We start from the raw sequence: 12815 nt of genomic DNA on the forward strand, positions 1-12815 counted from the left end.
GATGTTATCTGGTCAGTAGCTTGGAGCTGTAGCTTGAGACTAAAAGTAACCAATTTTGAGTTGTAAACAGCGCACCTTTTATTTGTTTTAATCCTGACACCACATCTCAGCAAGCTTTAATTAAGCTCTTGTTTGTTTTGGGAGGGGGGATTCTCTTTAGTCTTGATTTAATTATTGTAGTAGTTAGGCTTCTTTAAAGCCAATGAGAACAACGATTTAGTTGGGCGTTGTGAAGGGGTGTGTTAGAGAGCTTCTTGGAACTGGATTTGTGGGATGAGGTTATCAGCAACTGATAAGGACCGCGTTTAAAAAGCTTGCTAGAGAATACTTTAGGGCACTTTATATTGTCAAAAAAACAATAGCAGAAACCGGATAGCACCAGTGGTCTAGAAGAATCATGCTCCTGGTTTATAAGGTCAATATTTTGGTTGTTTATTTATTTCTAGTCGTTGCATTTGTTTATATACCACTTTCAAACCTGGGATCCCACTTAAACAACAGCTGGAGCGAAACCGTTCGCTTTAGACACCTGTACGCTGCCAGGGCAGGAGTACATCTAATGATTCAAGAAGATGGACAGATTCTCGGCTCTGCAGATCAAACTCTGTATAGTAAGTAACACGTACAGAATTTGACAGTGCAAAATGCGGTGCTTGTCCGTAATATTGCTAGTGACTGTTTTTTTTCCTACTCTGCTTATTCAACATGAATTAAAAGGTCTGCTGGAGATTCGCCCTGTGCATCCAGGCTGTATAATTATCAGAGGCATTGAAGCCGCGCAGTATCTTTGCATGGAAGCTGATGGAAGGTTGTACTCGTCGGTAAGTAATCAAGTGTGTTGCAAAATTGTTCTTCACTTGATGTGAAAATTGCCAAGTTTTTTTTACATGCGATGTGCACTACAGTACTTTGGATTAATAGTTTTATTTCATGCCTTCAACGGTCATAAGCTTTATTGGGATGATGTTCATGTTGTTTTGAGTGTTGTTTGCTACAACTTGATGTCTGAGAGTTTATTTAATGACTTCAAAGGCATTGATTTTCTTTTTATCTTCAAAGTTGCTAAATAAATCCATCCTCAAGTCAAAATAAGTTCAAAACCTGAAGATGAGAAAAGGCTCACGGTCATTGTCATGTGCTGATTGGAAAAGCAGTCTTTCATGTTGATGTGATCAAGATTTCACCATTCCCTTTTCACCCTTGGGATTTTGGAGCACCCTGCACGTTTGCATTTTCTGCCCGTACTTGCATATTTTCTTTCGGCCTATCTTGAACCCTATCTTGTACGCAGGTGTGCCAGTGCATGGTGGTATTTTGGGATTTACCCTGTGATTAACTGGTGTGGAGGATAATTTGTTCCAACCTCACACTCAAAATTAGCTAAACATTTCAACAAGTATGGTGTACTGTCTACTTTGAAACCAAATTTTTTTTTTTTCAGGATCAGCATGACAAAGGCAGATCATGATATTCTCCCACATTGTATATCCAGGCTTACTAAAAACTCAAAATCATAGGTCTCAAACTGTAGTCCTCGAGGGCCACAATCCTGCAGTCGATGCTGCGCTCTTAAACACACCCGATTCATTTTCACAGTTCACATTCATTAAGTTTCATGCTCCCGCAGTGCTTGCTGATGAGCTAATACTTTGAATAAGGTGTGTTTAATACAGAAGGATCAAATACATGCAGCATTGCGGCCCTCGAGGACTGGAGTTTGAGACCTATGCTCTACATTTCCCATAGGTGTGAATGGTTGTTTGTGTATATACGTCCTGTCCAGGGTGCATCGCCCTTTTTGCCCGAAGTCGGCTGGCTCATGCTCCAGCTCTCCTACAATCCTAATTTGGAAAAGTGTTCTCGAAAATAGTTGGCTGGATAGACAGCTATAGTGCAACCTGGTAAATGGGAGTGCAAGAACTAAGCAAATAAGGGGGAAGGCAAAGAGGCACAGGTTGAAAATATGAGGGCATTGTTGAACGTGAACAGGGAATGGCACGCATGATTACAAGACTGAGGCTCCTGAGATGACCGATGTAAATAAATAAAGTAATTCAATAAAATACATGATCTGGGAAAAAAAAAAAAAAAAGACAGAACAGGCACAGGTTCAGAAATTGAGCAGTTGAGATTTTGTTGTCTTGCAAATGTGTTATTCTAAATTGCTCAAGGGATCCGCTAAACTGCATCTCGTCAACAACACCAACATTTTTAGGATCAAACATTCAAGTTTTGTGCCCCCAAGTCATACATTTTACGGAATTATCAGAATATTAGGATTATCACTTGCAAATGGGCAGTGAGTGATTGCTGCTCAGCTTTTCCTTTTCCTTACATGTTTTCTGTTTGACATCTGTATTCAGACAACACCAGATGTTCGGTCATTCATTTCAAACAGGCATTTGGTTCATCAACCTTTGTCCAGTTTGGTTAAGGATAGGATATGTTTACAAAGCAAAAAAACCTGAATGAAAAGTGCCAGCAAAAACAACCGTGTCCTCTGCAGCCAAGTCAAACAGATTTTGAAGAACTCAGAGAACAATGTCATGTTTTGTGTGTACACATGTACAAAATCTAAAATGAAAGAACAGCCGTATTTAAAGGACTTTTTATTTCATCAAAAGGCTTTGTCTAAAGAGTAACATTTTTTGGTTTTGTCAAAAACAAATAAGAACAAATTACAACACTATAATTAGCAAAGCATTAGACATTTACTGGTTTAACAGAAAATTCAGTCCCCATTTGACTTTGTTCCCTCCTCAAACTATTATTATATTATCTACTGCTGGGTATTGTGTCTTAAAAGTGTTTTGCGATATATTGCGATACAGCAAAATTGTATTGCAATACGGGTTGTGATGTATCGGGCAATGTTTGTTAAAAAAAAAAAAATCTATGGGATTTTAATTAACAATGACCGATTTTTTTTTAATTAGAATAGACACATTCTATTTATTCTTTTTCAGAAGCCACACCATTGTCATCTATGTGCACACATTAAACTTTTTTTTTTTTCCAAGCATGCCCTTGATCGTGTTAATATTCCTCCAGCAGTTGGGAATACTCTTTCATGTGGGACTGATGTGGCAGGAATACAGAGGCAGCACTTTGTCACACGTGCCTCTTATTGCGCACCACTTCCTACTCTTCTTTTTCTGGCATTTTTGCTCTTTAACCGTAAGCAAAACAGATCTGTGACATCACTTGCGTTGGTGTAAAAAAAATACAACAAAAACCAAGGAGATTTCTCTTGTTATAATTGATCAAATACAGTGAACCCTTGAGATACACTCACTTCTGTATAGTATTTTTCTTCATATTAAAAATGTACTTAAAATTACTTTGCATATTGAAAAAAAATCTAAATAAAACAAAACAAAAACAATCTCAAAACTCGTATTTGAATTCACTGCAACATGAGATTCTACTGCTTGTGAATATGGCTGCTTGGATATTATGGAGTTTCTCGGGAACACATACAGGAGCTTACTACACACTACATGAACAAAATTAGGAAGTCCGAGATTGTCACGTTCTGTCTGGGTTTTTCGGATTTAGTTTAAGTAGTTTTTGGTTCATTTCGTCTGACTAACTCGTGTTGGTTTCCCTGCGTCTGCCTTTTTCTCAGTCTAGTTAGTTTTATCTCGTCCACCTGTTGTCCGTGTATCCCCGCTCCTCACGTGTTAGCCAATCCGGTTCCCCTGCCTCTTGTTCCCGTCCAGCTGTAGTGTGTTTTCTGTAATTAGTTTTCATGTATTTAAACCACCGTCCCTCTGTCGCCTTCGTCGAATTATTGCACCTCTTACCCCACCGATATCTTCAATTCGTGTTCCCCGTGCCGCTGTGTTTTTCCCCCCTCCTACTCGCCCTCCATTCTACCCAGTCATCCGAATTAAGTCTCGTGAGTTATATTCCGTACCTCATTTATTTTGCTACTTTGTCCAGTTGCCTACTGCTTTTCCTGCCTTGTTTTATTATTAAAAGAGCATTTTTGTTTGAGCACACCCTCTCCGTCCTCCTGCGTTTTTTTGAGTCCCTTTCCCTCCACCGCCTCACGCCGCCAAACCACAACGTGACGGAGATGTGACTAAAACGGCAGAAATGAAGAAAATGCTAACTCCGTATCATGAGGTTTTCTTTTACTGTTGTTTGCCCTCCTCCTCTGCCGCCACTTTTGCTTTGGAATATCGCCTCACTCGAAAGGTAGCGTATTGTAATATTCAATGTGGTTGTTTTGAGGCGCTTGGAATGATTTACATGAAAACACTATTCAGGTGACAAAAATCATTATACCAAAGCCACTCTGAAGCGGATTGATTAAAGAAACAGAAAACAAAAACGAACGATCGCAAAAGTAAGGGGTTTCAAAACCGGTACGCAATATATTGGAAACTGAACGTTGTATTGCAATACGCGTATGGCGTCGAACTTAGTATTGCTATCTAGCGATATATGGATATTGTCGCCCAGCACTAAAAATGTCGCCCACTCTCACTGATTAGTGATACCTCCAGTTGTTTTATACCATGGATTTTGAAGACATTGTATGATCTCTAGGTGCCTGATCATTCAAATTTTGTTGCCATCTTTGGCATCCCAGTCATGAGTTGGCTGGTGTTGTTTGTTTGTTAATCACTTATGCTCACAATGGTCGCGTCATAGTGGAGCCTATCCCAGATGTATTTGGGCAATAGGCAGTCACAGAGCACACATAAGCAAAGAAACGTCATACTCACAACCTCACATAAGTGGTTAATTAACTTTTTATGCATGTTTTTGGTTTGTTGGAGGCAACCGGGGTACTCAGTCAAAACCCACAAAAGCACGGCGAGCATATGCAAACTCCAAACAGGAAAGTTGGTGCGAAGAATCCAACCCACAACCTCTGCACTGCGAGGCACTCTGCTAATGTGTTGCCTTGTTCATATAATTCGTGACTTCATCAACAAAGATTAACTTTGGTCAATGATTTTACCTATATGATGGACACCACTACAATGGATATGAAATGGAGGTGGTAACCGCACTCTAAAATGTAATTGTTCAAATTGACCAAACTGCATGGTTACATTTAATCAAGTTTGTAGTTATGTGTCCGACCGACCCTTGCCCCACAGGGATACTGTGTAAAATTTGACAGTTTTTCATTACGGACAGCAGGAGGTGCTGCATTTACCATTGTCCATAGCTACTGTATAACAAACATGGCAAACTGATAACTAGATTTACGATTATATTTAAAAGATACTGTTGGTCATCAACAGTTGCAAGTTTTTTAAATTTATAATCATTTAATTTATTCCTTTTTTCTGTAAAATGGTCTAAATCTGACACAGTCTCCCTTTAATACAACCAGAGATGGGCAGTCCATTGCCATCAAAGGACTGTCCGTTGATTCGTTACTGACGGGCACCTGTTTTGCAGACAAAATGCTGAAAGACTGAATGTCACCACCTACCCCAAATATAAGTGTACCACAAAAACAAAGTCACCTAAGAGCTTTAACTTGAAGCTGTAATACACCATCATGTTCTTTTACCTGCATTTTAGTGAAAGCAGGAGGAACGAGAATGCACTTAGCATTCATGTCCACTGGGTAGCATTATCACACTTTACAAGATATACAAATGCTAGATGTCAATTCTCATAACTGTTTGGTTAACTTTTTTAAAACCTTCCATTCAAATTTGTCTAACGTTCATCTCTCACACACACTATAAGTAAAGCAAAGTATTGCTGAGATTGAATTTACAAAAATATGTCTTGAAAAAGCTTCCATTTTGCATTTTCTGGCCAAGAGCCAATCAGTGAAAGAATGCAAATTATTTTTCACCCATTAGTTACTCGAAAAAGTGACCGCCTTGCTTTGGAAACGCATACCAGAACACTCTTATCAACAAACCATTTCTTTATGTAAAACATATTAAAAAAACAAATACAAACAATCCCTAAACACTTAATTTTAAACATTACTTTTAACTTTTGGTCAGCAAGATTTTGGTTTATGAAACCAGGACTAAGAAATGCAGCAACTACAAATCTCCAATAAAGTCAGCTGTCTTTTATCTGTGACGGACAAGTAGAAAATTGAACTAACCCAGTTTATTGACTCAACCGAACATATTTCTCCCCTGCTTGGTTGTGCTGTAAAACGACCATGATCACATTGACTCCAGGCTGATTGCAATTAGTACAATAATGATGCAGCAATATAGCAGATAATCACACAAGTCGAGTTATGTTTCAGTCAGCAAAATGGAGCGTGGAGGGCCAACAGACATCTGACGTAATGTCTATCCTGACAACGACTGATGAAAATTGCACTGCTGACATTTTTAATTCACCGTTTTTTGAGCATACCCGTCATTCGTCAATCTGTCGGCAAAACAGGCCTCTGTCAGCGCTGATGAAGTGCCCAGCACTGATAAAAATGACTGACCGAGTATGACGGAAAGTGGCTTTTCGGCCATTGTTGTAATCGTTGCGGTTAGTATTCTGTCGGCTTTCCGTCTGTCTGTCACTCCCATCTTGCCGACGCCTGACGGAAATATACTGCTTGTCTTTCATTTTTCATTTTTGTATGTGAGAGTTGAATACAAAAATAATTTATTAACTCATTAACATTCCAAGGATCTTGAATATGGAACAGTTGATATATTTAGAACAAGCCAGCAGGATTATGTCACCTCCCTATCTACTTTCCCCTATATGTTACACAGTTTGACAACTGAGTTTCTGGAGATTTCCATATGCAAAATACATTTTAAAATACGGATAATTTACATAACATTGCCCGTCCATTGTTGAACTGACAATTACAGTTTGATTTAGCTGGAAACATGGTAAATGTACAACAAATTCTGCATAATATATTTTGTTTAAAAATACAACATTTTTTGATGTGAGAAAATATGCCTATTTAGCAAAAAATATTTTAACATGATATATTTTAGAGATGTAATGTCAATGCTATAATAGTTTTGCTGAAGGTTACATATCTTCAGAATCTGATATCGCAAATGTTTGCATAAACAAAACAAACAAAAAAAATCATTTAAAATTTAATTGCATTATTAAGTTTAAAAAAATAATAAAAGACCTTTTTATTCACCAACAGATTCAATTTGAATACAAGCACTGTATATGTATTACTTGAAAACATATTGAAGATTAGAAAATAACATTTGCAAATTACCCACCTTAAAACAAACCAGGTTGATTTCCAATTATTTAGTCAAAAACAGTATTATAAAATAAAATGCTACCAAGCAATTGTAGACACAAGAGGCATTTTGACAAATTTCAAAATTGTTGCATTTGCTAAAATATATTTAGTCATATTAAGTCATTCAAATTCAATGCCAGGGATGTATTTTCACGTTTTTTAAGAGTGCAGACATTAAATCCCACATAATTAAGTATTAAATCGATGCGTTTTAAATATATATATATATATATATATATATATATATATATATATATATATATATATATATATATATATCGCAACGTGACTACAGCATATGGTGGGCAATCCAAACCTATGTTAAATAGCCGTCTAAAACCCCAAGTAATTCCCTAGTGAGGGTAGCCTCGCCATAGCTTTCTTAGCCTTCTTCGTATTTCTTGATTATCTCCAGCTTAATTTCCATGAAAATCAGATCAGGATGGTTGTCAAATCGAGCTTCTACCACCTGAGGCAGCTGGCCAAAATTAAGCCATTTCTAACTAACTACCCGGCTGGACTATTGTAACGCCCTTTATGTGGGGGTCAGTGCCTCGGCCATCTCTCGTCTGCAGATGGTCCAGAACGCTGCAGCATGTCTTTTAACAGGCACACAAAAGCATGAGCACATTTCCCCCATTTTAGCTTCACTTCACTTGCCTGTACATTTTAGGATTCATTTTAAAATCCTTTTACAGTACCTGTATTTGCTTTTAAATCCCTGAACGGTTTTTCCCCTTCATACCTCTCTGAGCTACTGCACCCCTACAACCTGCTCGCTATCTCAGGTCAGCTGATCAGCTGCTCCTGAGAGAGCCACAAACTAAGCGGAAGCTCAGAGGGGACCGTGCCTTTGCTGTTGCAGCCCCAAAACTCTGGAATAACCTGCCTCAGCACATCAGGCAGGCCTCCTCCCTGCCTGTTTTTAAATCACTTGTCAAAACCCACCTCTTCTCCTTGGCGTTTAACACTTAGTAAGACAGTAGACTTTTTACTCTTATTTTATTCCTTTATTCTTTTATCCCTTTCATTTTATTCGCTATTTTATTCTTTTTATCCTTCATTTTATTCTATGTTTTACCCTTATCATTTGTCTTATCAGATTTAGCGTTTTATATCCTTGAGCTATTGTGTCTGTTTTTACAATGTTCTTATTGTTTTGTACAGCACTTTGGTCAGCTGTGGCTGTTTTAAAGTGCTTAACAAATAAAGTTGGATTGGATTGGATTGGATATATATATATATGTATATATATATATATATATATATATGTATGTGTATATATATATATATATGTATGTGTATCTGATTTTTTTTGGGGAAAAAATAAATCTATATTGCGGAGACGTGCATGTCAGGCAGACGCGGTAACTATAAACGTACTTGCCACGGTTGTCGAACTACTGCAGTACATTAATTTACTTAAATATTAAATTATTAACCCTTATATTGTAACTTAACAGTTACCCCTCTCCATATCATTTGAAATCTCGCGGCTGCCGCGGTCATTCATATTATCGGCAAATTCGAGGTCGATTAAAGTTAAAGTGTAGATAATCAAACATGATAACATTCAGAGTTTACACTTGAAATACCGTTTTATTATAAAACAAAATCTAGGTAAGAAATTTCCAATGGTCCAGTGAAGGGATTTGCTTCTCTGTCTTGTTCTCTGTCGCCTGCGTATTTTTTGACTGACAGCTGGCTTGCGTATCTAAAGCAGAAGTTGGGGCGGCAGTAGATTACAACTCCTGCCCTCATTGGTCGATGGTTGCGCCGGGAGCCAAGAGGGTGATTGGCTCGTCTATTAAGACGCGCAATTGGCTCCCTGCGCATAAAATATAATAAATAAATACATATACAGAACAAGTAATATATGTATACAGTAATAAATGTGGTTATTTATTTTACAGCACATCTACAGCCAAGATGACTGCACTTTCAGGGAGCAAATCATGGCGGATGGATACAGCACCTACATCTCCGTCAGGCATGGAGTATTACTTAGCCTGGGAAAACATCGGCGCAGGTTGCTCCAAGGCAGAGACAGCAGTGTTCCAGCTTTGTCCCAGTTCCTACCGCGAATCAGTACTGTGGATCGGGCATCAACTCCAGCAGTGCAGTCCTTTTATCGCTCAAGTCAGAATGTATCACAAACAGATAAATCACTTGGTACAGTGGAATCTTTTGGTGTTCTTACACGAATCATTCATAGCCCCAGCTTTGACAAGCGATGAGAATGCACCAATAAACAAAGGTCACCTGCTCGATGCCTCTTATACTTAGGCATATCCAGAGGGACATTGCAATGATATTCAGCTCATAGTCACCTCAATGAAGTCCATTCTGACCTAAGAGAATCTAACAGATGGGGAATTGAATTTGCATCCCATAATCTGTAAAAATCAAACATATCACTGGAAAAAAACATCAAAAACATTAGGTGAAATGGGACTGAAATGGCTGTCTGCTCCAAACTGGAATGGCGTTGGTTTGAGTGTTCCTGTTATCTGAAAAGGATGGTGTATATATTAACGACACAATTCATTTACCTTAGCATTAAACCTGACATTTTTGGATTTAAAAGTCCGAAGAAATTAAGTCAAGCCAACGTAATTACTTGTATGGATAGCGCAAATGTGATATCCGATCATATCATAGCACGTATAAGTGTTTCATTCAAATGAAAGCGCTGCACTATCTGAGCTGCTCCTGGCGACACGAAGGCAGGTGCCACCACTTCACTATCGGTGAAGGTCCTGCAGAAATGCAAAGCTATCGGCAAGAAAAGTCAAGTCAAGTGTAATTGTATAGCCCTGAATTAACACAGTTTTAAGGGCTTCTCGGGTGAAAAAGAAATCCTACAGAGTATCACAAACGCACAACCCTGAAAAAAAGCTACCTGAAGGGGAAGGAGAAACTCAAAAACTCCATCTGGGGAAAATGAGAAACCTTCAGAAGGGACCGCAGGTGGGACGAGCCCCCTTCCAAGCTCAACCAGGAGCCCTAGATGCTAATTGCTAAAAATAACACGTTGTGTCATATTAAGCAGTAGGTGTCCAGTGCAAAGATGCCTTGACGGCAGTCGTGCGGAAAGTGGTAGCCAACCAAAAGTCAAAAGAAAATCCTTGCGAGCCTTTTCGCTTCTCGTTTGTCCCATTTGCTCAAATTGGTGTTAAACTCTGATGATTGTGTTCCCTTGAACAGCTATTTAAGCTGCAGTTTTCTCAGACTAGAATATGCAGATATAATGTGATGCATTGCATGAAATAAAATGCTTCCCTGCAAGATTTAGTTCTTGGATTGAAGCCTTTTGTCAACTACACGTCCCACAATGCATAGCAAGACCTTCACATTAAGGAATTCAGGCTAAGCCACTTAATAAACTCACTGAAAGTCTTGCAAATGCCATTTGTTGTCTACAAGCGCTCCCTGGTGGTTTTGGGGTCTCAACACAAAAACTTCTATTGCTTTTGGAAGGATTCATGCAAAAATGGGGGGTGGGGGGCGTGATAAAACATTGGGTTTTCAATATGTCCAAAATTGACAATATTTCCAGTTTTGAATGTGATTAAATGAGCATATATGGACTAAATTTGACAACTATAGGATGTACCTCTCCGCCTCCCGTTTGCAAGCATTTAGAAGGGACAGCAGGAGACTATATTGAAAGTTGACACGTTTTGACAATCTATGCAATATATTAGTCTCCAAGTGTTTTTTTTTTTTTTTTTTGTATTCTTTTCTTTTGATTTCACACATCAAAAACTGTAAAAGCCCCAGTTGGGTCAAAATTCCCCCCTGGGGTTAATGGAATGGCTCATCAGTGGAAATTTGAACGTTACCACAGTTAGAAATGTTTAAATCTCAACTGCCGACTTATGTACATTGTTCCCTGGCTACTTTGTGATTTGTTCATAGCAGATTCTGTTGAGGGGTTGTCAGTTATGACCTTAACTTAATCTTCTGCGGTTTTACCCTGCTATTTTATAAATGTTCTTCTTTTTTTCTTCCTTGATCTGAACAAGTCAATTAAAATTTTTTCTGAGAAATTTGTTTTACCAAAGATATGACCGCCCCCCTAAAATCCCCATTCTCTCATTGTGTTTGGATTTTGGAAATAAGCACCAATTATTAATATTTGATTTAATAATTTATTTTTGTGAACAGATTCTACTATGATTGCAAAAGAGGGCACTTTAAGTTGAATATTTTTCTGTGGATAAATATTTCTTTCGTTCTTTTTGAGAACACGTCTCACACTTGATGTTGATTATTTTTTTTGGACTAATATTTATGAATACTTAAGTTACTGATTTAATTTTGTGAAGAGATCTCTGCTGTAATCACAAAAGATGATGATTTATGTTTAATCTCAAATATTTATTCATAATTATTTCTTTTTGTGAACAGATCTCACACTTTATGTTGATTATTTTTTGTGTACAAGTATTTGTATTAAGGTAATAATTAAGTTATTCCTTTTTGATAAAAGATCTCTTCTATGATCCAAAAGAGGACACTTTATGTTGATTTTTTTTTTTTTTCTGAACCAATACAAATAAAGTTTGAAGGTGCGGGTATGTTTTTTTTTTTTAAATCCAAAAAGAGCTCAAGCTCAAGACAACCGTTATGCGTGTAACTTTTATAAATACGTAATTAATACTCATCGCTCACCCTACACCGCAGGCCCATAACCAAAGTAGGCCAGAAAATCCTACCTCTCAGTGATTCCGGCCCCATGGCAAAGCGAGGCTCAGAGGCCCATCCTCGCCGCCAAAGGTCATGGTCTAAGTACGACAAAGGGCCTCCTGTGACAAAGGCCTTTCATAACAGTACAAGCAGGAAATAGCATTTGAATGATAAAGTGGATCTTGGCCATTCTCGTTTAACCATATCCGGGCAAACATCTGGATGCTAATATAACACTAGACCCATGTCACGTACACTTACTAGTTTACGAAAAGCTCAAACTCACGTATGAAGCGTACAAATTTTCCCCCACAGAAGCAGGCGAAGATTACAAATCGGTTCCTCAGCCCGAGAACCGTTGGTGTCCAGAGATGCAGGGTTGCTGCCCACAGGCACATGGCCACTGTCCGAGTAATTTGAGATGTGTTGGGATTTCTTTCCACAATGTTCTCAGGTCATTGTCAATGAAGGGGTCCTCAATCTTTCTTAGCCTCATTGATGCCTCTCTTCAGATAAGTTCAGGCCTCATTATTTTGGGTTTTATTGCAAGACCCGAAGGCGGCGTTTGAGAATTTGAAGAGATTGAGGACGTTGCTGTTCATCCAGGCTTACCGATTAGGGAAAACTTGAATGCATTTTTTTTACCTTTAAAATGTCTGTATAGTTCTTAATGTAGGAGAGGACAGTGTCTGTATACTCCCGTATTACTAATGCATTCAGTAATAATGAGGGTTTGTAATGTGTTATAACACACTCTGGCCATTTAGTTAAAGAAGTGCAGCAGCAACTCCTAGTTACGGTGTATTTCGGACTATAATCTGCAACTTTTTTCCTCCAACTTCTTTTAACCCTGCAGCTTATAGACCAGTGCGTCTTATCTGCAGGTTTGTTTGTTTGT

At 38.3% G+C, this 12815-nt stretch overlaps 1 protein-coding gene across 1 annotated transcript; it reads left to right on the forward strand.

Moving 5' to 3' along the window:
• Window positions 1–240: 240 nt before the first annotated feature.
• Window positions 241–11803, forward strand: fgf19 (fibroblast growth factor 19). The gene is made up of 3 exons (XM_088412175.1): window positions 241–611; window positions 718–821; window positions 9139–11803. The coding sequence occupies exons 1-3, from the start codon at window positions 398–400 to the stop codon at window positions 9460–9462; spliced, it is 642 nt and encodes a 213-aa protein (XP_088268301.1). The 5' UTR covers window positions 241–397; the 3' UTR covers window positions 9463–11803.
• Window positions 11804–12815: the final 1012 nt, after the last annotated feature.

Source organism: Hippichthys cyanospilos, chromosome 4, assembly GCF_059441005.1.
Source record: "Hippichthys cyanospilos isolate Australia breed blue-spotted pipefish chromosome 4, RoL_Hcya_1.0, whole genome shotgun sequence".
NCBI classification, from domain to species: domain Eukaryota; kingdom Metazoa; phylum Chordata; class Actinopteri; order Syngnathiformes; family Syngnathidae; genus Hippichthys; species Hippichthys cyanospilos.

What these genes read in the sequence shown, in the direction of transcription:
- fgf19 (XM_088412175.1), top strand. Translation starts at nt 398, where the DNA reads ATGCTCCTGGTTTATAAGGTCAATATTTTGGTTGTTTATTTATTTCTA. An exon ending in TGCAGATCAAACTCTGTATA is followed by an intron (nt 612 to 717) that starts GTAAGTAACACG and finishes ATGAATTAAAAG; the next exon opens with GTCTGCTGGAGATTCGCCCT. An exon ending in ATGGAAGGTTGTACTCGTCG is followed by an intron (nt 822 to 9,138) that starts GTAAGTAATCAA and finishes TTTATTTTACAG; the next exon opens with CACATCTACAGCCAAGATGA.